Source organism: Fistularia commersonii, chromosome 28 (assembly GCF_037954325.1).
Source record: "Fistularia commersonii isolate RoL2024-O1a breed Wild chromosome 28, RoL_Fcom_v1.0, whole genome shotgun sequence".
NCBI classification, from domain to species: Eukaryota; Metazoa; Chordata; class Actinopteri; order Syngnathiformes; family Fistulariidae; genus Fistularia; species Fistularia commersonii.
Genome location: NC_141311.1, coordinates 8,253,277 through 8,275,524, shown reverse-complemented (window position 1 = coordinate 8,275,524; position 22,248 = coordinate 8,253,277). Strand labels below are relative to the sequence as shown.

Here is a 22,248-nt window from a genome sequence, read left to right as displayed (position 1 = left end):
CATGCTCACGGATGTGTTTGAATCCTGGTTGGGGGCGGACAGGGGAGCGACAGGTCAGTCATGTTTAAGCCCCACCCTCAAGCACAACAACTGTCCAGAGTCCAAAGGTACTAAATGTACAACATTCTATGTTAAAGATTTGAAGTCAGTCATTACAAGATCTTTAGAAAAAAAAAAGACTGAAGGGAAATGAAGTGAGAGGTTGGATCTCCTTTTTTTCTCCCCACAGCGACTAGTAGAGTGCCCCCTACTGGTTGTGAGACAGAATGCAGCCATGGGGGTTCGAAGCCGTGACCCCTCGGTCTGCAGGAGAAACGCAAGGATGATGCCCAAACAGTGACCAGAGAATAGTAAAGGGAAAATGAAAATAGTGCGTTCTGAACCCGTACTCACATAAAAATGATGAGGCAAAATGAAAACACAAATACCTGTACGACCTGTCATCATGTTACTACGACGTTTAATAACGCCGGACCAGCAGTCAACCAGACAAACTGTTAACGTGTGTCAACGCGCTGCAAGGGTTTTGCTGTGTCACTACACGACAGCAGATTTAGGACGCTCTCAATTCTGCGTTTGGATAAGACTGAGACCGCAGCAGGAAGAGCGGCTCTACTATGGTGCAACAGCGGCAGGTTGCCTCCTTGAACGTCCGGCTCCACCTGGTGAACGCCCCCGTTATTGCTTTGTGCTACTTGTATTTGCTCCGGCAAAATAAATTCAGTGTTTTAGGCAAATAAAGCTGGACACAACTGTCACCATGGTTATCACAGTGATTTCATTGTATGTTTTTATCAGGATTGAAAGACTGGGGATCAGATATTTACCGGATGAGGAACCACAGATGACATGTTTGGGCAATTCTAGCCATGTCTACGAGAGACTGGTTTGTGGGTAAACAAATAATAGCCGGCTTATTCTAGTCCAGTTTGACTCCTGACCCTTCTTCCCACGTCCTACCTGCTCTCATCGCAGATGCGTTGGAAATCAAGACACACTACAGGACTGAGTCGGCTCAAAAATTTGATTGACCGCGACTGAGATTGGGTTGGGTCTCTACCTTGCACACGCCAACAGATTTCTGTACTGAATAGCCACGCCACTGTTTCCAACCAGTGCTGACAGCTGTCGACTGTGAATATCGGCAAAATATACTGAAAACCGAGAGAACAGCATTAACGGCAGCAATTTCTGACATGTATAAAAATGGGTGCTACTAGTTACACGACCCCCAAAGGAGATCTGTCATTGTATGCACATGTAATGTCCAAGTTTCACACCTTTTTTCGATTTCAAATCCTTGCGGTTAAAGAAAAAGGCCAAAATCCTCCCTTTTGAAAATATGCAGATGATGTTGAAGTTGCCGCACATGGACTCATGACAACATGAGTCACTCCCCAGGATTTCTTCTGAATTACATAAATGGGCATACAGAACAAGTCCTACTTTGTGTGATTCACCTGAGTCATCTCTCTCTTTATCAAGCCTTTCTATTAAGCCTATCAAATAATTTCATCTGCATTGGCAACGGCGCTGGCAGTTGTGCAAACAAGAGCAGCAGAGAATTCTTCAACAGGTCCGGAAACAAGGAGGGGTCTGGCTGCAGCGTTTGTGAAATGAAGATTTTAAGGTCAGGTGGAAACACTCGCAAAATAGTGAGACATGGGCTGTAATTCCAGGAATGTCATGTATGTGACGGACGGCCGTGTGCAAAACTGAGAGCCTCGACCCACATCCCTCAGAGTGATGACATAAGTACCATTAGAGCAGCTTTCAATACAGTCTTTGACTCCAAAAAAAAATAAAAGATCCCGGGTGACAGTTCCTGTGAGTGGACCCTGGCCCGGTCAGCTGTCAATCACAAGTTTGCATGAAGAGGGCCGTACAAAACAAGCGGCACATTTTAAGCTCAGTGCTATTTGCCAAAATTGCCATTTCATTTCAACATGGAGAGAAGCCAGGAGACAAGACAGGAGAACATGGAGACCAAAAGGAATCGAACTGGGAAATCACGAGCTCCTATCAAATCCTATCAAATTTCGACCCGCATGTATGAAGACATCAATAGACTTGAATGTTTTTAGGTACAGAACTCGGAGGTCTTTTATCTGCGGTGTTAACATTTTCTCAGTGGTTCTGTTAAAAATGTAAATAGCATCGAATAGCTCCCTCTGCTGATACAAGGGTCGGCGCAAATGAAAACGCGCTTAAGTCTTAGGTTTCAAGACTATTTGCTAATTAAAATATGGCTGTGGGGCTTTTAATCCATGCCTTCCACTTAATCCCTCTAAATCCTCCAAACTTGTCTTTAAATTATGCAAAAAACTAAGGGGTCAATGTCATTTTTCTCCCTTTTTACTCCCACCCCCACTCACAAACCCAAACATTTACAGAAGTTTTAATTTCCGGGATGTTTTACTGTGATAAAAAGGTGGAACTCGGGACCGACCGGTTCCCAGAAAGCCACACAGGTTTCATTTACACGCTACGCGCCAACAGTTCAGGTGTTAGAAAAGCCTGAGAACCTCTCCCAAAAAGCTGTGGGAGCTACCGTGGATACACCCGCTGTAGTTTCATGTGAAAATCCTAATAAATCATTCGGGAAAGACGCGGGATTCTGAGACGTACCTTTTCATCCTTGTCAGGCTCCTCGCTGAAGAACCACACGTACTGCAGGGATAACACGGAGGTGGACATATTAGCTCGGCTTGGCGTTATTATTGATTCGTGAGTGTGTGTGAGAGTGGGAGTGTATTGTCTCTCACATGCTGGATGAGTGTCTCTACGATCTTGTAGCGGTCGGGCATGTGTGTGACCATGTCTTTCATGTTGTCCTCGGACGTGCGCACCAGGGTCGGCCCGAACACCAGCGCCAGATTCCGAGGCTCCATCTACACGTAAAAAAAAAAAAAAAAAAACGTCACGAGGGGGCTCAAGGTCGCGATCACTCGATCTGACCCCACACGCAACACCCACCTTGTTTTTATCAGAGTTGTCCGCTACTGTCTTCAAGTGACAAACCAGGAACTTCAGCGTGTGGTAATAATAATCTGGGAGATCTCGAATCTGTGAGAGGAAAGACAATGTTCTATATCCTTTAATAACCCACACACCCACACGAGTGCACATACATGCGCGCGAACACACTCTCACACACACACACTGTTCAAATTCTGCTCAAATTTAAGCATGAAGACAAAACAACAAACCACGCACCAGTTTCTTCATGGTCTTCAGCCTGTCCGATGCATTCTCCATTCGATTAGCGTCAATGAAATCATTGTACTTGTCTGTGGAGATATTTGGAAGTAAAAGTACATTTAAAACAAAGAAAAAAAAGGGGTTTTATTTGTTTATATTGTACTATGGTACCGTGAGTTGTTTTTGGTGCGTTCAGACTCACCATTTGTGAAAAGTGGCTCTGGAAGTTTCCGGAAGAAAGACTTAAGTAAACTGCTGACGACGTTGAGGTCCTGCCACTTCTGCTGGCGGAAAACAGGGAGGGTGACGGAAGGGAACATGTCTCTTATGGTTATCTGAGTGAGATTCCCTGCCGAAGTGATGGGGCTCCTAACAAACGGGGGCTACGAGATGCTTCCCCTGCCATTTTTAAGGCGCGGCTGTGGCTACAAACGGCTGAATTAGTTTAGTCTTAAATCAGAGTATTGGATTGTATTCAACTGAAATCAATAAGAGTATAACCTTTTGGTTGCTGTGAATAAATTAATCTGATGACACAGCAAGCGGGACTTTTAAGACGATGAACCCGAGACGCCCGGATTCTAAACACACATGGAGGGATGTTACTTAATTAACCCACATTACCTCCTCTGCGGGGTTGATGTCCACACCCTTGTTCAGCTGCTCCTGGAGCATCGACACCATGGCGTTGTTGCCCGGGACACGATAGATCCCGGTGTATTCCAGGCCCATCTCCTCCACCAGGCCGCAGCAGATCTCCACGATCATGGGGATGAACTGAGGCGGGAGATGAAACGGGGTGTCACGCACAAACACACGGGTTTCATTGGCTGTGATCGGCGGCGGAGCGAGGGGAGGGCAAACCAACCTTGTTATTGGCACCCGGCTGACATTCTTCTAACCTGACGCCGAAGGCTTTGGGCCCCGCCTTCTTTGTCTTCTTCATGATGTTGATTCCCCACGGAGACTTAGGAGGGCTGCTCTCCTCTGAGGACAGACCGTTCAATTCAATCGATGGATTCTTGGAAATACTCCGCAATATAAAACCAGCTCTGAAGTTTTGAGGAGAAGATGGTTTAACGCTATTCCTCTGTCTAAAATTAAATTTATTTGAAGGTTATTTGATTCATTCTGTTCAATCTGGGAAAAAGAAGCAGCCGTTCGCATCTCCTCGGCCGCGAGGCGGTCCTGAGTGTGACCTTAAATCAGGGCTTTCAGCAGCTTTTCTATCAGCTTTTAGATCTTTAACCTTATTTTTCTGCTCAAACAGCTGATTTTGACGAAAAGTTTTCTATTTCATTCTGACGCCTGTCATTGACCGATAAAGGATGATTCATTCTAATTTTGAAATCTTTTACCGAATACGGTTTTGCATAGAATGAATATGTTATGCTTTTTAAAATTGTGTTTTCAAAACTGTGTGTGCATGTTTTCTTTTATTGTGTTGTTTTGCCAACATGTTGATCGTGCTGACCTTTTCCGTCTGCCTTCGGGGAACGAGGTGCCCCCGTGGCGGCGTCTGTCTTGGCGAGCAGGAAGGGAGGCTTCATGCGTGGCATCCTGGGAGAGGAGTCGGGCTTGTTGCCGGTGGGACTGCGGGAAGAGACACAGAGCCACTTTGACTTCGGCCTCCGATGGCGGGTTCTCTCGGCGGTTGCGACAGTAACGTCACAACGCCCTCCTGCCGTATGCCAACAGGTGACTCACCTCTGCTTTCTGTAGTCGTTCAGTTTCTTATTTATGAGCGCCTGCCTGGAGAGGCCGAGCTCCTGCAAACAACAACAAAATCTGCTTTGTCCATCGGGTTTGACACGGAATGCTCCGATCACGTGGGTGATGGCGTGACCTCTGACCTCGCTGTCCGTCTTGCTGTTCTCCCTGATGACCTTGATCCAGTCCAACATGTCCTCGCGGTCCTCGGCCTGCAGCAGGTACTCACAGAAGTCCTGGGTTGTCAGCCGCAGCGCGTGCTTACGCTTGGTCTCGCTGTACGCTATGTCTACCAGGCAGCCGCGTATGCTGATTGGCTGCTCGTCCTCCGCGCCCCCTCCGATGGTGGCACCGCGAAGCACCGCCTCCCTCTTGTCTTTGTAGAGGAACAACGAATGGGAGCGGAGCACGGAGAAGGCTCGTTTCCATGGACGCATGCCGCTTCCCACCTTCTGTGAAAGGAAGAGGAGATGCGAGTGTTGGCCCGGAGGTTCTAGTTCTCCCGTTTTGTCATTCACGCGGTGCCAAGCCCGTCCTCTGCCACCCCCACCTTGCCCTTCTCTGTGAGGATCTGTTTGAAATGCAGCCACCCTTCTCGCCGCACGTCGCTGTAAGTGATGTTTCCCAACTCCGAGGTGGAGTGCCGCTTAGAGCGCACCTCCTCCGCCGAACCCAGATTGTCCAGAGACTGAAACCCAAACATGAAAAGAGTGAGATCTGATGCGTGATCCGTTCAACAACGTCGAGCTTTCCGGGTGATCTGAAAAACACCGTTATCTTTGACTTTTCCCTTTATTTACATGAAAAAACATGGACATAAACCACTTTGTGACAAGGAATCAAATGAAAAAAATCAAAGTTTAACATCAACATCCTTCTCTTAAAATATGCCAAAACACAGATTATTTCATTTCATTTAGTTTAGTTTACTGTTTCTATTAAGCCGCATTATGCAAATAGGTCTGCAGGTCCTTGGCTTTATCTGGCAGGGTTTAACTTGCACGGGTCACCTGTCAATCACAGCGCCAAACACAGAGACATCCATCCATTCACTCTCATTTGCACCTGCGGTAAACCTGGAGAGAGGTTGGTAAACGCTAGACTCACCCCATCCGTGAAGAAGCTCTTCACTCTCTTTGGTAGCCTCCTGTCAGAAACATAAACAGAATAGAGGGTCAACACCTGGCATCTCTTGGTACCAATCAGCAGCCAGGCCTGTGTCAGTTACTCACGAGAAGACCCGCCCTTCCTCTCGGAACGTGTTGAGTCCTTCATCGCACGACTTGGAGCGCTCTGAGGTGATGGCTAGAAGATAGGAGGAACGGCGACTGGATTTAATACTGCCTGTTCAGTCAGAGGATGAATGAATGGACAAGGAGACAGACAGAGAGAGAGAGACGAAATAGAGTGAGGGGAGAGAGAGAGAGAGAAGGATGTTGATGTAATGCCAATCACCAGAGTGAACGGTGTTGGATTAGGAGAACGTAGAAGTTCGGGTAGAATTGAGGAGCGTCGGTGACGGGCAGTGAGTGGATGGATGAGGGTGAGGAGATGAGCTGGAGCGGTGCGTTTAATGACATCCGGTGGATATTCGTACCACAGGCATGCAGTTTCAGTGTACATTCAAGCCGTTTTGCTTAAATTGGAAATATCATGCAAGTATGTTTTTCCAGGCCTAAAGAGGAGCAGGAGATTGTTTTTTTCTTACGCGTCGGAGCTGGTTTGCATTATAACCGAGAGCATCCTCCTTCGAGCACGAAAACAGACAAACAAACAAGAAAAAACAAAAAGCGCAGATTTCCTTCAATCAAACATGCAGTTTACAAATCCGGCATGCAGGAATTGAATACGTGAATCACTGCAAAAACGACCCGCTCTTTTTCATTTTTTTTCTTTCATTTTTTCAAAATGAAGTCATCTTTCCAACAACAGGACCCCTGAAAGTCAAAATAATATTAATTGGCGGCCAGATTGCCTCTTTCCAGCAGATTTGTCTAGGAAATAGTGCAGCAGACTGATGCACCAGAGTGAAAATAAAATTTGAGAACATTTTGGATGTGTTACAACGTTTTTATATGTAATTTTGAGGTCCAGACAGTAGTCCATGAACGGGTGCAGGTTTTAGCAGTGAGTTGTCGTTGCAATTAAACAGTAGCAGTCGGACAAAATCGAAAATAAAAAAAAATCTCATCTTCATCGATCCCTCCTGGAGGAAGACGAAGACCCTCCAGCAGTGCAGGATCCATGAATTTCAGCTGCATGCAATTGGGGTGGGGGACAGGGTGGGGCGGGAAGGGACGGGACGGGAATGGGGGGGGGGGGCACTCACTGCAATCATGTGAGAAGAGCCTAGTGAGGGGGAAGGTGAAGGTGGGGGAGGCGGGGCTGGTGACCACGGCAGGCGCCGAACTCATGCCACTGGATACCACGGAGGACGCCGGCACGTGGCGAGCGCGCAAGTCGGCGCCAGGGCTGGTCGGCTCATCTGTGGGACGGCGGATCCGGAGGGAGAGGGGGTAAAAAAAGGTGAAAGAGAAGGAAGGAGACGGGACAAGGTTAGGTGTTAAAGGGGAAAACAAAGGAATATATGAAAGGGTGAGATTAGAGAATGTAAGGAAGAGGAGAGGATTATAAGGGGGTGAGACGATGAGGAACCACGGAGTTCTGGTTGATACTAAACAAGAAGAAACGCGTTATAGTTTGCTTTCTGGCCTCCGACGCAAAAGGTGGATGAACACAACAGGACACGGACGGAGAACAACAACATTTCTCAGACGGACGCACAAATGACTGGCCTGACTTAAGGTCGAAAAATAAGCATGCAAAGCAGTACCTGTTTCGTCTGACGCCATGCGAAGGACTGTTTGGTAGCTACCGCGGGGCCGGATGCAGAGCTAGTTCCACGTTTCAGTTCTTTACATATACGAGGTGTGATGACAAAACACGGGAAAAGAGAGGCTCCGGTGGATTTGTGAAAAAGTGTGACGTAGATCAATGAAGTCACGCGCCCTGCCAGTGAAGGTTCCAGGGTCTGTGCCACTTTTCACCTATTCCACTTTTTTTTAATCTTTTACCACTTCTCTGATAGAAACGGCAACAAGTCAAGCTGCTGCAGAGGGATATGAAACAATCACACACGTGCTTCCTGGTTATAGACAGGCCGGAGGTCCGCGGGGACTGAGGAACTTCAAATGAGGTGGACAGCTTCAGCTTTCAGGCGCCTGCCTTTTCCGTGTGAGAACAGCAGAGGGCGGCACCGTCTCGGGCAGCTCAGCGGGCAGAGAGCCACCCACCTAGGCTAGCTAGGGTTTCTAATTTCAATTTAATTTTTTTTCTTCTCCCTCTTCTGCCTACTTTTTCCTGTAATAATTCCCCGCCCCGTGCCTAAACCCCCCTCCTCTCTATTTCTGTCTCCCCTCCTCTCACTGGTCTATTCTTCTCTTCTGTGCGCGCCGAAGCCCCGGCGTGGGGCAGAGAACATTCCCAATCTAGGATGAGGAATCCGGCTGTTTACAGCACGGCCCAGAAATAGCCCCGGCTGTGGGTTTAACAAAGCCCGTCATTAACGGGCGACCGTTGAGCGCCGAGGTAGGATGGAGCCACAGACCGACGACGGACGTCTCTTAACACCAGCTGCGCCCGCCTTCTCCGCCAAACATGGAGGTCGACACCTGGAGGGCAGTGGGGAGGAACAGGGTGCGAGGAGAGACCAAGGGGAAGCGCCAAAGCGCAACACATTGCCCCTAACCTTGAGATTTTTCTCATAAACTGTAGCCACTTCAAGGGCTAAAAAAAATGTCCGTCTGCTGAAATTAGCCTCGGCCCTCACAATGATAGATGATCACTTGGGAAAAAAAAACAAACAAGCTCCGGCCAAAGCAGCCATACTGCGATGTCAGAGGTCTCAAAAACAACAAGAAACTCGGCCGAGAGGGAACTATGACAATAAATTGTAACTGAAATGAGGGTTAATTCGCGCGAAAAAAAAAAAAATGCAAGTTTTTTTTTTTTTTGAACAAATTAATAAAGGGAGACAAAACAAGGATTGTAGAAAAACCAGACAGGAAAAGGAAAAGGGGATGAATGAGATTAAGACACAAGGCAACATGACATGGGGGGGGGCTCCAAGCATTTTTCATAAGCAAGACAGAGGCCAGTACAGAAGGCCTTGGTCCTGGTCTGGTGTGTAAAGACACTCAGAAGCCGGACCCCCCCACCCTCTGGACACAGACACACAACCCCCTTCATCTCCCACAGCAGCACAATAGCCGTATTGAGGGTGGGCTCTGAGTGGCAGCCCTCGACCGTTCGCCCACAAAAACCTTGTGGTGGAAAAATGAAAAAGAAATCTTCTTGAAAGACTCTGGAATAGGAAAACCGGGACCTCGTTGACTGTGTGCGGCACCAGAGCAGAGAGAGAGCGGACACTCTAACGTACCGGGACCTGACGTTCAGAAACTGTAAAAGCAGTATTCTGTGTCTCAGTGCCTTGGATTTAATGTCAAGACACAGCCCTCCTTTGTGCTCCTCTACCTCGGAGACACTCCGCAGACAAGAACAACAGCATCATATCAGCATCACTGTCAGAGAGATAAAGATGACGGGGGACCCGGAGAGGAGCCTGCTTTTCTTACCCCTGTCTATGGGGAGAAACTTCCCTGCTTTCAGTTCACGGCTATTAAACTTGTCCCGGCCTGCAGTTCTGGCTGCCTAGTTTTGTGTAATTCAGGTGAAGATAGGAGGCAAGAATGCACTCCGGTAGACAAAAATGGAATGAGAGAGATAGAGAGACAGAGAGGGTGAGAGGGGCCTCCTGGGTTGCTGGTCCAGTCTTGAAATAACCCCCCACCCCCGCCCCACCGGACGAACGCAGTCTGTTTTGATATCGACAACCTATCCGAGCCGGATCACAGCTTCCAAATCGGCTGATCCGGACTTGAAATTTGCTCTGAGCGAGGTCCGACTTTAATCGCGCAAATCGAAAGCCCCTCAGTTTCTGCAGAACGTGTTGTGACATGGCGTGCTTAACACCCGACGACATATCTATAGAACCTCGGCTCATTCAATTCATTCTTCCTGCAAGGCAGCAGTCATTTTTTTTTAGGTAATACGTCCCGATTTTGTTGTGTTTCTACGTCTTAACAGCACACTCGCAGCTGAGAATGTTTTTCTACGCAAAGGAGGGTTAACCTCACATTATATTTTCAACAGCCTGCCGGCCTCGGGTCACTTTTCACTCTCCGTCTTCCACTTCCTGGTGTCGCTGCGGCAAGCGTGAATGTTTACACTCATGACAGTTTGTTTGTCGTTGACTCACCGTAGCTTGCAGTGAGCAGGAAGTCGGTTATGTAATAATTATCATTGTGGTGACACACATTTAAATTTCCCATTTTTTGTTTTTGTTTTTATCCTGAGGTCCTAAATACACATACATACACACTTCTGTCGGTAAAAGATTTATATATAGATAGATCTTTTCAAAAACAACTACTTTTCCACAAAGCATGACTGTTGCATTCGGGCTCCCAAGGTTCATAGTGCCAAAATAATGACTCTGTTACTCATGGCATTTCGGCGCCGGGCAGCGTGAGAAAACACGCGTCCAGACCGGCTTTACCGATGTTTCCAGGGAGCTGGACGATGATGCAAAATTCAGTGGAACTATAAGTACGGCGTGTGTCATGTGATTTTCACAGTGTCGTAGATTCACGTTGAAAAAGTGTCAGTAAGACTGTGGTTAATGTTTTCGTCGAGTTATTTTTTTAAGCCGCACGGTCAAGTGGAAACAGCACCTTGTTGAATAAATGCTGCCCCCCCATTGGTGTTTAGGAAAACACAAAAAGCTCTACTGTGCTGCGGTACAAATTGTGATCGAACTTGAACAAGCATCATTCGAGTAGGTTACTAGCCGTGTCAAGCTTGCCAAGTTGATTTGGATCGATCAATTTCAAAATTGACGCACACCCTCGGTAATTTCCCGCTTTCGCTCAGCACCCATTAAGTATGACACAGTCTAACGACTGATTACGCCTGGAGACCGAGGGAAACACCCGGACTGCCCTGAGAAAACATTAATGGAATCTCAAGTATCTCAGAAAGAGGAAAAAGCAAATATGCGAGCACATTTTTCATTTGGTTCCCGGATTGATCAAAATGACATTTCAAGATGAAACCGGTGAGTTGGAGGGAGTCAGTCAAAGGGCGACACTCGGACACTGCTCGCTTACCTATGAAGGGGATGGAAGCCAAGGAGTCGTCCTCCAAGGAGAGGGGGGCCAGGTTGCCATTTGGTTTACAAGGGGCTCCGTCTCCCATTGAGCCGGGGAGCGGGGTGGAGTCTTGGGGATCTGGAGAAAATAATGAAGGTTCAAGCCCGTCCATGGGCAGCGCGTAGTGGGGATGACGCATGCCATGGGCGTTCCTCCGCCCGGTAGGAGGTTTCTGCCTCATCACTACTTCCTGGGTCTGTGCCACGACCTCCGCCTGCCCCTCCGCCGACCCCCGTTCCCTCTCGTGGTTTGTCGGTCTGTACGCTCTCTCCTGGGACTCGGGCGCGGCGGAGGCTGTCAGGGCCGCGGTTGAGGCGGTGATGGGTGCTGGGGATCCCTCCGGGGGGCTGGTTTTAGGTGTTGGGTTCCAGTTCAAGTGGGGGCCAGAGTATGAGGGGTCCCTGAAGGAGTGGGCTTGTTGCATGATGCGGCCTGTCTTGCGGTAGAAGGAAGGGCTGTAGCTGCGGTAGCCCACCGGCTGGTCGTCCACGCTTTGCTCCGGAGGAAGCCGCCGGTTCTGCTGGGGCTGGGAGTGCGCCGGTGGTTGGTGTTTAGCGTGTGGCTGTGAGTGTCGGGACACTGCGGGAGCTTGTTTAACGCCATAATGGCTCCCGTGTCTCTGGTAGACATCGGTCCTGGGAGGTGGCTTCGGGGCCTGGAGCCAGATGGGCCTCTCAGAGCGTGGCGAAAGCAGTCCACCTCCGGCTCGGTCCAGCATCTCCAGCGAGCGACCGTGGCGATCGTAGTGGGCAAGCAGGTTTTCGGAGCGAGTTCGAGCGTAGTTAGCAGGATGGCCTCTATCCTGCCCCCCCTCCCAGTCCCCGTATGACCAGAAGGGCTCTCCATGGGGCCCCGGTCCCGCCTGCTGCAATAGCAGCAGAGTGTCCTGGGAGGCGCTGTGTGGCCAGGCTCCCGTCCGCTGCTGCTGCCTCCTCATCTCGCTGAGCCGGTCCTGAGAGTAGCTGCGGTGGCGGGTCTGCATGCTGCGCCCCGAGCGCTCGGGCACCTGGCTGTAGTACCATTCGGACAGAGCCTGATGGCAGCGCTCATTGTGGCCTTGGCTGAGCTGCGGCGTTGGCACAGGGGGGCTGGTCCAGGCTGAGCTGGACTTGCGTGGCTGGGCCTGCGAGGAGCTGGAGCCGAGGTTGTTTTGATAGTGGACCTGCAGAGGGCTGGATAAAGGGCCTCCCGACGACGACGAAGAGGAGTAGGAGCGCCCCCTGGTCTGGCCTTGAGGCTGCTGGCCGGTCATCCCATACTGAATCTCCTCTGTCCGGTGAGCAGGGCTGCTGTGACCCACTCCGCCCGGCTCCCCCGAACGCCCCTCCTGCCAGCTGGTGGGGCTGCCCACGGTGGAGCGGTTGTCCAGAGGAGAGGAAGGACTGGAAGAACCCGGCCAGCGACTCCAGTTATCGAGTTGGTTTTGGCCCATGTGGGAAGGTGGCGTGGCTCCAGCCGGGGGTGTGGTCTTGCCGCGAGAATAACAGAGGGGAGGCGGTGGCGGGAGGTTCTCGGCGCCCCCTGTGAAGGGTTCGTTGCCCATCAGGTAGGCATCCTGGGAATATGCCTGGGAGGGGAAGGGGAAGACAGGTGAGGCACGATATAACAGGAGGAAAACCCGAAATGCGAAATCAACGACGTAAATGATTTCAACAGCAAGAAAAGTCCACGGCCGCGTGACTCTAAGACGGTTTCGAGCAGACCGGCATTACACAACCATTATCAGAGCGAAGACGGTTCGCTTCGACCTCTGTCCCCGGGGGCCGCAGCTCTCGACACAAAACACACACCGGCTGACGAGCGACAAGAGCGGCCTTCAGCAAAACACCACACCACTACACAGCTGCCGGGCTGCACACACGCGCGTCCGGAACAAACACTGCATACACACCGCAGCTTTAGGAATATCCAGCGCTTAGACTTAGACAGGCATATAATTTACCGATTATTTTGGCGAGGGGTCACATTTAAAGCATCACTTACCGCACCAGTTCGACTTCTTAACACCCGGAGAGCAAACACACCGTCTAACAGGCCGCTCTCGACAGAATGAAGCAAAACCACAGAGATAATTTAAGAGTTTTTTTCATGAATTTACCTAAGCGATCTCGGGCGTCCGCCAGAATCCAAAACCTCTCCTCTCAACTTGCTGCCACCATAACCACCGAGGAGGAACACCGGAGGGCGAAACACCTAACAGCCCAGTCGCTAAAAACCCCCCCCCGCTCTTCTGATTTTACACCGTTCCCCCCCCCCCCACCGAATCTTTTACTATTTTTAATTCTTTTTGTCGGCTTGCTCACTGCCGATCTTGTTTCTCCTCGCTCGAATCCTTCCAAACACCCCCTCTCCTCCTTCATTCTCAGTCTCACTCCACCCTGTGGGAGTGTGGAAGGAGGCGCAGCGCCGCTGATGTCATGCGAGGAATGCAGCGGACATAAGCGTGGCGGCAAAGTGGGGGGGGAGGCGGGAGCTTAAAGACAGTGGAGTGAGTTTGGAGGGGGCAGAGAAACACACCATTAATGACTTGGAACCATGTTTTGGGGTTCTTTGAGCGTTTGAATAGATACATTTGACGGATTGTGGGGGGGCGGGGAGGGCTGCCTTTCCATGGGGTTTTACGCTCTGACATGTTGCCCCATGTTCATGGGAGGAACCGGTGGATGATGCATGTCTGATCATGTGAGCGAGCGCAGAGCAACCTGTGGAGCGACAAAAAAATGTGGTGTACAGTGCACAGGTGTGTGTGTTTGTGTATGAGCCTCGAGGTGTTTTTTTTTTTTAACTGAAGCTTTGTCACTAAAGTTTACTTTTGAATCAATACACGTTTTACTGTTCTTCGTCTTACACGATACTCCTAGACGAGGCGGATCTCGGTTCGAGGCTGCAAACAGAAAATGGTCTTTTCACTGCAGATTTAAATAATGTGTGTCTGGGGAGGGGTGGTTATGTTGGAAATCAAAACGAACGAAAAAAAAAAAACATACTCACACTTACCAACTGAAGCACATCTTCACCCTTTGGCATAATGGAGAGCTCCAGCACACTCTCGCTGCCAGGATGACGGGGGACAAAGAAGGAGGGAAGAGGAGAAATAAAGATGAGTAAGGACGAGAGATGAAAAACAGAAACGCTTCGATCCACCGGGGGCTAAAAGGGAGCCGCATCACAAAGTTAGAGGATGTATCTTGATGTAAAGCGTGTATTTCTGATCATATCTGATCTATTCTGATCAGCCCCATATCTGGGGCTGTAAAGATAAAGTCGAATACAACAAGGTTCCGGAGATGGTTGTAGCAGGACATCTTGGTAATATAATAACGCAAAAAATATGACAACAAGCCAAAAAAGTAAAATAGTTCGTTGATTCCTTTCTATTCCTTCGACGGTTAACAATATCAAAGGGATATTTAGAGTCCACAGCAGTTCTGTGAAAACCTGCTGCATTAACACACAGGATGGAGTTCTCTCCGTAATATGCAGTGAAATATCTGTGTAGTTTACAGTGTGGTGGAGGGGTCTGATAGCCAACCCTGACCTCTGACCTCCCAGGATTTAGAAACCTGCCGTGAAGGATGGTTTATGATATGATTTATAGTTCCTCTCTATGAGAGACCTTAGGCTGTGGTGTATTTATGGAAAAATATACAAGGACGTGTCATAACCCAAATATTTCTGAAGCCGTGACTTGTATTAGGCAAGAATTGCTTTTCTGGCCCCTTACTTCTCCCTTTTAAAGCATCATAGTATTCTGTCATGTGATCATACAAAGTGCACGATGTAAAGTGCACTGCTTCGGGCTACCCTAGTTTTATTTTTTGTTTTTGTTTGTTTTTTTCAAAAGCTGCAATCATGTCCATGGCAAGTGTCCAAGAAACAAAGTAAGCAAAGAAAACACACAGTTATGTGACAGCCAGTCTCAAAGCACCGCAGGACAGGAGGTCATACCTGTTCTGAATGAGGGCGATCACCTGGGAGTAGGTCTTTCCGAGTATACTCTCTCCGTTCACTTTGACCAGCCGATCACCTGACAAGAAACACAATTTGAAATACAAAAGCGATGCAAAACAAGAAATACACTTGGGGAAGTAAAGTCATTTCTAAGTTGCACCAAAATCCCCTTTGTTCAATATCCCTGGCTTTTGCTAATGAGCATCTAATTTCAATAAAACCCAGACCGCGCGGGCCAAACAGGAAGTCGATGATCTTAAAAAGCTTCAAGTGACAAAAGGTTCAAGTGACTGTGGTATTAAAGCAACCAAGCAAACGCTAATTCAAATCTAACCTCGTAATTACATCATTAAAGATTAAAAACCAGAGGATTAGAGCCTCGAAATCCGGTAGGGATGAAAACCTGTAAAATAAATGTTCCCCGCTAATCCCAGATTTGATCGAGTCAAAATATACCCCCGAGTTACGTGTACTTTGTTCCAAGATTACCAGTCAATACCGGCGGCCTACGAAATCTGTTTTCCTGTCAACATCCCACACGGGGGATGTCACGGCGGCTTAGTGATTCGTGAACCCAGGGCTCAGGAGAGATGGCGGATAAATAGGTGTTCGTGCACGCCGGCGCCTCGTGCAGGCTGGAACACATATGCAGGGGGATCGAAGTGTGTTTGTATATGTCAATACTAGAATAAGAGTGTCTGTGTGTGACAGGTGGCTGCTGGGGCTTTTCACTGAAAACTGGTTTTGCTGTGTCTGGAGAAAAAAGATAGAGATGGATAGAGAAAGGGAGAAAGAGGGAGAGAGATAGGAGATGTGATGTCACGTTCAGATCAATTCAACATCCCTTGCAGTGACGCTGCAGGACAAACTGTCCACTGTATTGAGGGAGAACAGTGGCCCGACTCCCGGATTGGGCAGAGGCTAACGTTCACTTCTGGCTGGGTAACATGACCTGCTCCCTCCCCCAAAAAGCAGATTTGCAAAGCAAATCAGGATGTTAATATCCTCGTGTTCTCTTTTACCTGTGCACAGGCCTGCCTGGTGTGCAGGGCCCATCTCTCTCACATTCTTGACAAATATGGTGTCCATCGGCTCAAGCCTGCCTCTCTGGTACCCTGTATAGCAAAAAAGGAAAACAGAAAATATTTATCTGGTGCAATAACAGTTTTGAAAAGTCATATTGGGTTGCATTGCAAAGGAAATAGATTCGGTACACAGCTCCTAACTGCATTTAATGGCGTTTTCATGTCGTTATTCTGCATTAAATACCCTTGTTTGTTTTATTTAACTGTAACAGTTAGTGTTTTAGTCACATTTTTTAAAATCATAACAATACATGTCCAGCACTTTTAAAATCTATTTGGATTAGGCCTTAGCCTTTATTGCCTTTCGAACAGTTCACCTCTTACTTATGGCTCGCTTCTTGTTTAGCATTTCATTATGCATTCCTTATATTCCTTTTTTATTAGTGCAATTTCCTGGGACTTATATTAGCATTCCCCCAACTTCCTGTTATTGAAGTCAGAGTCGTGTTATTAACCTATAAAATAGCCCGTGGAAGGAGACGAGTTAAAAATTAAACTAAGTTTGTAAGAACAGTCTATTAAAGTGTGATTTATGCCCCAATTACGATGCAGTTCTCTGCTGTGTCCTGTGAGAGGCGCAGGGGGGCTGCAGACCAGGGGTGACAGAGGGGAATGCTGAAGGTCTCTCTCTCTCTGTCTCCATTACATCATCGTTATCTGCACATTAACTGCGCGGCTATACGATTTTGTCTTGTGGAAAAAAAAAAGGAAAGTTAAAAAAAGAAAGACAGAACAAGGGGTAGGACAGTCTCACCCTTTCCATTACCGTTCTCCTCATCCTGCAAATAGAAGAAAGACAGACACAAAGTTAGGAGATAGTTCATGCCGAAGCAACCATCCAATCTGGTTTAATGGCAAAAGTAATGATTTATGTTTACTGTGTGTAATTATATACATAACAGTGTAATATATCTACAGCACAAACCGAGTGTTTGAAATACAATTTATGGGAGAAAATCTTGATGACCTGGACCCTGACCTTGTCAGTCACATCGCTGACCCTGGCTGACGCTGAAGCAAAATAAAAAAAATTCTCCCCCACCAAAACAGCTGTTGTGTAATTGTGGTGTAGTAAGTTGAGTGCTACCAAAAAGGTGCAGTGGCAGCTCAGATATTCGCTACAGAGACAAACACGTTTATTTTTATAAGCTTTACATGTCGGCTTTCGGGTTACACGGTCAACAGGTACTCATGACATCAAAACACTTAGGGCAGACACACGCCCACAGCTGTCTGTTCGGAGGATGGCTGCATTGAGATTTGCGAGTCGCAGTTTGTCTGATCACGCACACACACGCAGCCAAAGACACATGCAAACATACACACATGTAGTGAGCTGAGTGGACAGTTTGGGGCTGGGGGCACGGTGGGCTGACGGCTGCCCGGCTTTGTGCGGCGCTGAGTGGGCTCATTCCTGGCTCTGCAGACAAAGGCGGGGGTTTAGGGCCAGAGAAAGGAGAGCTGCTGACCCCAGAATAGAGCTCAGGCCTGGGGACACCGGGCCACGGACCAGCCTGAGTCCGATGGCGCCTGGGTCCAAGAAGGTGACGGTGGTAGGGAGGACGGGATGTACCTGGTCAACACGCACTTACCCATGGGCATGGGGGGATGAGGGCATCCCTGGATCATTTTTAGAACTTAAACATTTTTTAGGGTAATAAACATGTTTCAGCTTACGCTGGTGGTAAAGTTTTTTAAGAGATACCCTGAAAATACAGCTTATATTTTTAACAGTTCATCATCCTTTTTCCTAACCTTGGCCCTAAATTAAGTGGTTTCAAAATCATTGCAAAATTGGAAAATAGATCACAATATAAGTGACAAGAAAAAAAAAAAAAATCAGTCTAGATCTCAGATAAGAATTACCACGGAAAGAAGAATATAGGTTTGCTTTGATTAAAATATGTAAATACATACATACACAGAGTGATAAAGGACTATTCCTGTCCTGTCTGAAAATTAAGACAATCATTTCGGATGATTTCCACTTAGTAAGACAAGAACTATCTTAAGGACAAATATCTTAGAGTTAGGTTTTTGTACCTTTCACATTTGGCTCCTTACATGATGATCAGTAAATATTCGACTCAGTGGGTGCATTTTTTGCCGTTAGAGAACTTTCCGGACCTGTGAGGACCGTGAAAGGATAGGCCCAGTGGGTCGTGAACCCGGTCGGCGTCGCAATGAATCACGCACTGTGAGAGCAGCTTGGGAGGCTCTTCAGAAACAGAACAGGCGTCTCTTTGGGACCCGATTGTCCCGAAAACACCATGTGAGCCCGGAGGCAGGGGAGATGAGGACGGAACCGGAGCCAGCAGGCCAGAAGTGGGCCCATTGTCCTGGCCTGGCCTGGTACGGCCACGGCGCAAGCCAGTGGAACCAGAATAAGACAACAGGCCTCATTCAATCTGTGCGCCTATCTGCAGCTGCTGCGCGACAGGGTGGCAGAATAATAATAGGTGCCTTGTTTTTCGGCCGCCTCACCCCAGCCCGGCCTCCATATCCTTCAATTTCACATCTGGAGACGTTTGCCCCCCCCCCCTCCCCCTACACCACACACACACACACACAGACACACACGCGCACCTCAAAAAGCTAAATAACCAGTCACGCCGCAGCTCCTTCCAAACACAAGCACAATTTTGGATTCCCCAAGAACTGAAAACATGGCTTTAGACGAACAACTGAAAAACAAATCAAGAGGGGGGAACTATTTTTGGACCTTTCAGTCTGGCAGGGAGAACAGATTGCGGGTCACACTCGCTCCCCCTTATTATCCTCTTTACTCCTTGTGTGTTTATTCTGCAAACTTGCAACTGCCATTTGCTGCTGTAACCTTTTTAATGGACCCCCCCTATGTCCCGGTCATTTGTTTCCAATCAGCCAGACTTCTGTTCTCTTCTTGTCTGGCCCTTTTTTTCCCGGCTCAACCCCGCAGCCCTCGGCTGCAGCACCGTAAGCATTTATATCCCGGCTCCTAGCGGCTCCAGCCTGGTTTCACCTTTAATGCTGTTTAATACAGAAACACTGATTTAAGATACTCCCGGGGGGTTGAAGGCGCCCGCAGGGGCCCAAGTCTCACCTTGAAGTTGGTGTGCAGGGCAGATTCTGGAGGGTAAACAATGAAGTGGCGCAGCGTGAAGCCAAAACCCTGGGAGTTCTTATGGAGAACCAGCGTCCGGGGACCCTTCCAGCCCACGCCGACCCCCTCCCTTCCCGGCCTGGACGCCATCTGCGGCCGAGGGTTGTCACCAGCTGAGGAGAGACCATCCCTCCGCCCCTTAGCCTGTGGACACAGACACAGAGTCAGCAAAACTCAATTTCTGACATTATTAAGTTTAACTGCATTGAGGAGTTGAAGTGCGGTTGCAGAGAGCGGAATCCATCACATATGCATGGACACACTTATTAAACGATAAGGAGCTTCAGAATTCATCTCTATCAAGTGTTATTGACCTTCATACAGGACTTCAGAGCCAGAGCGTATCACATATCAGCAAATGCGCTGCGTAATTAACACTGACTGCCAGAAAACGCACTCAGTGTAAAAAAAATCCAAGTACTCATTACTCAACGTGGCCCATTTTTCTTTATATTTTGACATATACATGGTCCGCAGGCACTGACCGAACATTAGATAAGTATCAAGAGATGATTATCGGAGTAATGTTGAGAACCCAAAGTACTTAATTGAAAGACTAGGGAATCTGTTGGATTCTGCCTCAGTGATACATTCTCAGTCCACCAACAGGCCTGGAGGTGGGAGAAGGGGAAAGTCTACTATCAGGGAGACAGGACCACAGCTGCGCCGAGGAACGCGGGGCTCCTCTGACCTTGGTCTTATCAAGGAGAGAAGGTCCACATGGAGGGGGGGGCACTTCTCCCGGAGTGAAGGGCAGACGCAGATTCCCAGCTGCACTCTAAATATCTCATTCCCGTAGGCCGGGTAAATAAGCCTGGCCGGCCCAGCTGACAATCACACGTGAGAACTATCACCCCTGTGCTGCCCCGTCGACCCACATCTGTCAGTCAAATACCATCACCTGACCAAACAGTCATGGCCGAGGAGAACGAAGACGAGGAGGTGGGGGTAAATTCTCCTGCCGCCTATGGTTTGGTTATCAGGTGCTGTGTGTTCACTGTCAGACCTGTGGATGTCAGCTGTGCCGCAACCAGAATCAATACGTTGAACAACGTTTGCACATGCAGGTACTTCAACCCAGTCATTACCCAATAGGAATTACCTTCCTATTGAGTACATAGATACACATTATAATGAACAGAATCAACAAACTTGCATTTCAAACTAAATCAAGAGATGTTTGAATTGCAAAACCCCAGTGAAAACTGCTACTAAAAGTCCATCCATCCATCCATCCATCCATCCATCCATCCATCCATCCATCCATCCATCCATCCATCCATCCATCCATCCATCCATCCATCCATCCATCCATCCATCCATCCATCCATCCATCCATCCATCCATCCATCCATCCATCCACAGTGCTTAACCTGCATTCAGGGTTGCTGGAGTGCTGAAGTGTATCCAAGCTGTCATTGGGCAAGAGGCAGGGTTGCTGGTCGATTGCAGGGCCACATATAGACACAAACAATTATTCACTCTCTTTCATACAGCTGGGCAATTTAGGATCTCCAATTGACCCGCTACATTTTTTGGACTGTGGGAGGAAACTGGAAAACCCGGAGGAAAACCACATAGACACAGGGAGAGCATACAAACACCACACAAAAAGGTTGGAATCAAACCAGGGACCTTCTTGTTGTGAGGCGGAAGCGCTAACCACTGACGCCACTGTGCCGTCATGATGCTAAAAGTCTTTTTAAAATAAGATGGATGTACCGCATGTGGTGCAATGAGGTCAGCGCCAGCATGTATTTGCAGTATCTGTATTGGACAGTAATATTCTGGTGAGTGCCTACTTTTGGAGGTGAATCTAGAAAAAAAAAGAAAAGCATGTCGCGTCTTAATCAATCAATGAATCTGGATGGTGTGTTTTTTTAAGGGCTTAAAAATAAAATCATAACTCGGTCAGAAAGCCACAAGTCCATATGTAGACCTGTCGATTGGGGGGGGGGGTCCTGATGTGTTTCATGTCACCTAACAGGAGGTGGATGTCTAGACAACTAGCACCCCCTCTCCACAAAAAAAATCCACCATCCAAGATCCATTTCCCTTTCCACATATGAATACTCAATGACACACAGCAGACACACATGCTTGTCTGCGTCAAAAAACACAGACATATGTGACCTGGCAACAGGAAGTAGCAGGCTGGAAACAGGACGTTGGGTAGCATAGCAGGGCATGATACACCAGATGCTACCTAAAAATAACCGCCGCTGGTTGCCATCATAGCTGCTTCCTTTCCATCCCTCAATTCTTCGGTCTCCTTCGCCCGCCTGGCCCTTCCTCCCCCCTCCACCTTTTCTTCCTCCCTCGCCACATGGATGCTTGTCACAAAAAACGGGCCATGTGGAGTTTAACTCCGTGTTCACTTCCTGCACAACTTTTATATTCAATCCAGGAAAATCAACCCCAAAAATAAAAAAAGCCCACATATGTACTCTCTGTTCAGATCATTTGCAGCAGGACTCTTCTCCTCAGGTGTCCTCTTCTGCCTGGACACAGCTGGTTTTAACTTTTCAGAGGAAACTTCGGATTGGAGGTCATGGATTTTGGATGATTTGATAAATCCACGTGAAACTCAAAGCCTTCGATATGGAACACATCAAATCCGCCAGAATTCGGCCTTTGAAATACTTTTCCTTTTTTTCCTCCTGATGTATACTGTTCAGCTAGATGTGCACATACAGCCACCACAATTCTCACACCTCCATTCAAAACAGTGATGCACATCTCAGTGTGTGTGTGTGTGTGTGTGTGTGTGTGTGTGTGTGTGTGTGAGTGTGTAGCTGTGTGCGGGCCTTTCCAACTGCTGGCTATCAACACCTCAAGTATTGTCAATATAAAAACCAGTCAAACTATAGTAATTGCTGAAAGAGGTGGG

At 48.2% G+C, this 22,248-nt stretch overlaps 1 protein-coding gene across 8 annotated transcripts in view; it reads right to left on the bottom strand.

The window, feature by feature from the left end:
* arhgap23a (Rho GTPase activating protein 23a) overlaps positions 1 to 22,248 on the bottom strand; it is a 66,662-nt gene that overhangs the window by 7,046 nt on the left and 37,368 nt on the right. For 3 of the 8 annotated variants that reach the window (XM_086176142.1, XM_086176141.1, XM_086176137.1), the window contains exons 2-21: positions 19,299 to 19,502; positions 16,971 to 16,995; positions 16,154 to 16,246; positions 15,129 to 15,207; positions 14,178 to 14,232; positions 11,139 to 12,747; positions 7,241 to 7,396; positions 6,144 to 6,255; positions 6,019 to 6,058; positions 5,462 to 5,599; positions 5,055 to 5,363; positions 4,909 to 4,970; positions 4,676 to 4,794; positions 4,070 to 4,188; positions 3,826 to 3,978; positions 3,404 to 3,482; positions 3,217 to 3,290; positions 2,977 to 3,066; positions 2,766 to 2,891; positions 2,629 to 2,670 (exon numbers count right to left, since the gene is read on the bottom strand). In XM_086176142.1, coding sequence (XP_086032268.1) covers positions 2,629 to 2,670; positions 2,766 to 2,891; positions 2,977 to 3,066; positions 3,217 to 3,290; positions 3,404 to 3,482; positions 3,826 to 3,978; positions 4,070 to 4,188; positions 4,676 to 4,794; positions 4,909 to 4,970; positions 5,055 to 5,363; positions 5,462 to 5,599; positions 6,019 to 6,058; positions 6,144 to 6,255; positions 7,241 to 7,396; positions 11,139 to 12,747; positions 14,178 to 14,232; positions 15,129 to 15,207; positions 16,154 to 16,246; positions 16,971 to 16,995; positions 19,299 to 19,502 — 3,684 coding nt within the window. Of the gene's footprint in view, positions 1 to 2,628; positions 2,671 to 2,765; positions 2,892 to 2,976; positions 3,067 to 3,216; positions 3,291 to 3,403; positions 3,483 to 3,825; positions 3,979 to 4,069; positions 4,189 to 4,675; positions 4,795 to 4,908; positions 4,971 to 5,054; positions 5,364 to 5,461; positions 5,600 to 6,018; positions 6,059 to 6,143; positions 6,256 to 7,240; positions 7,397 to 11,138; positions 12,748 to 13,163; positions 13,372 to 14,177; positions 14,233 to 15,128; positions 15,208 to 16,153; positions 16,247 to 16,970; positions 16,996 to 19,298; positions 19,503 to 22,248 lie in introns of those variants that run through there. The other 5 variants (XM_086176138.1, XM_086176139.1, XM_086176140.1 and 2 more) reach the window with 5 other exon arrangements.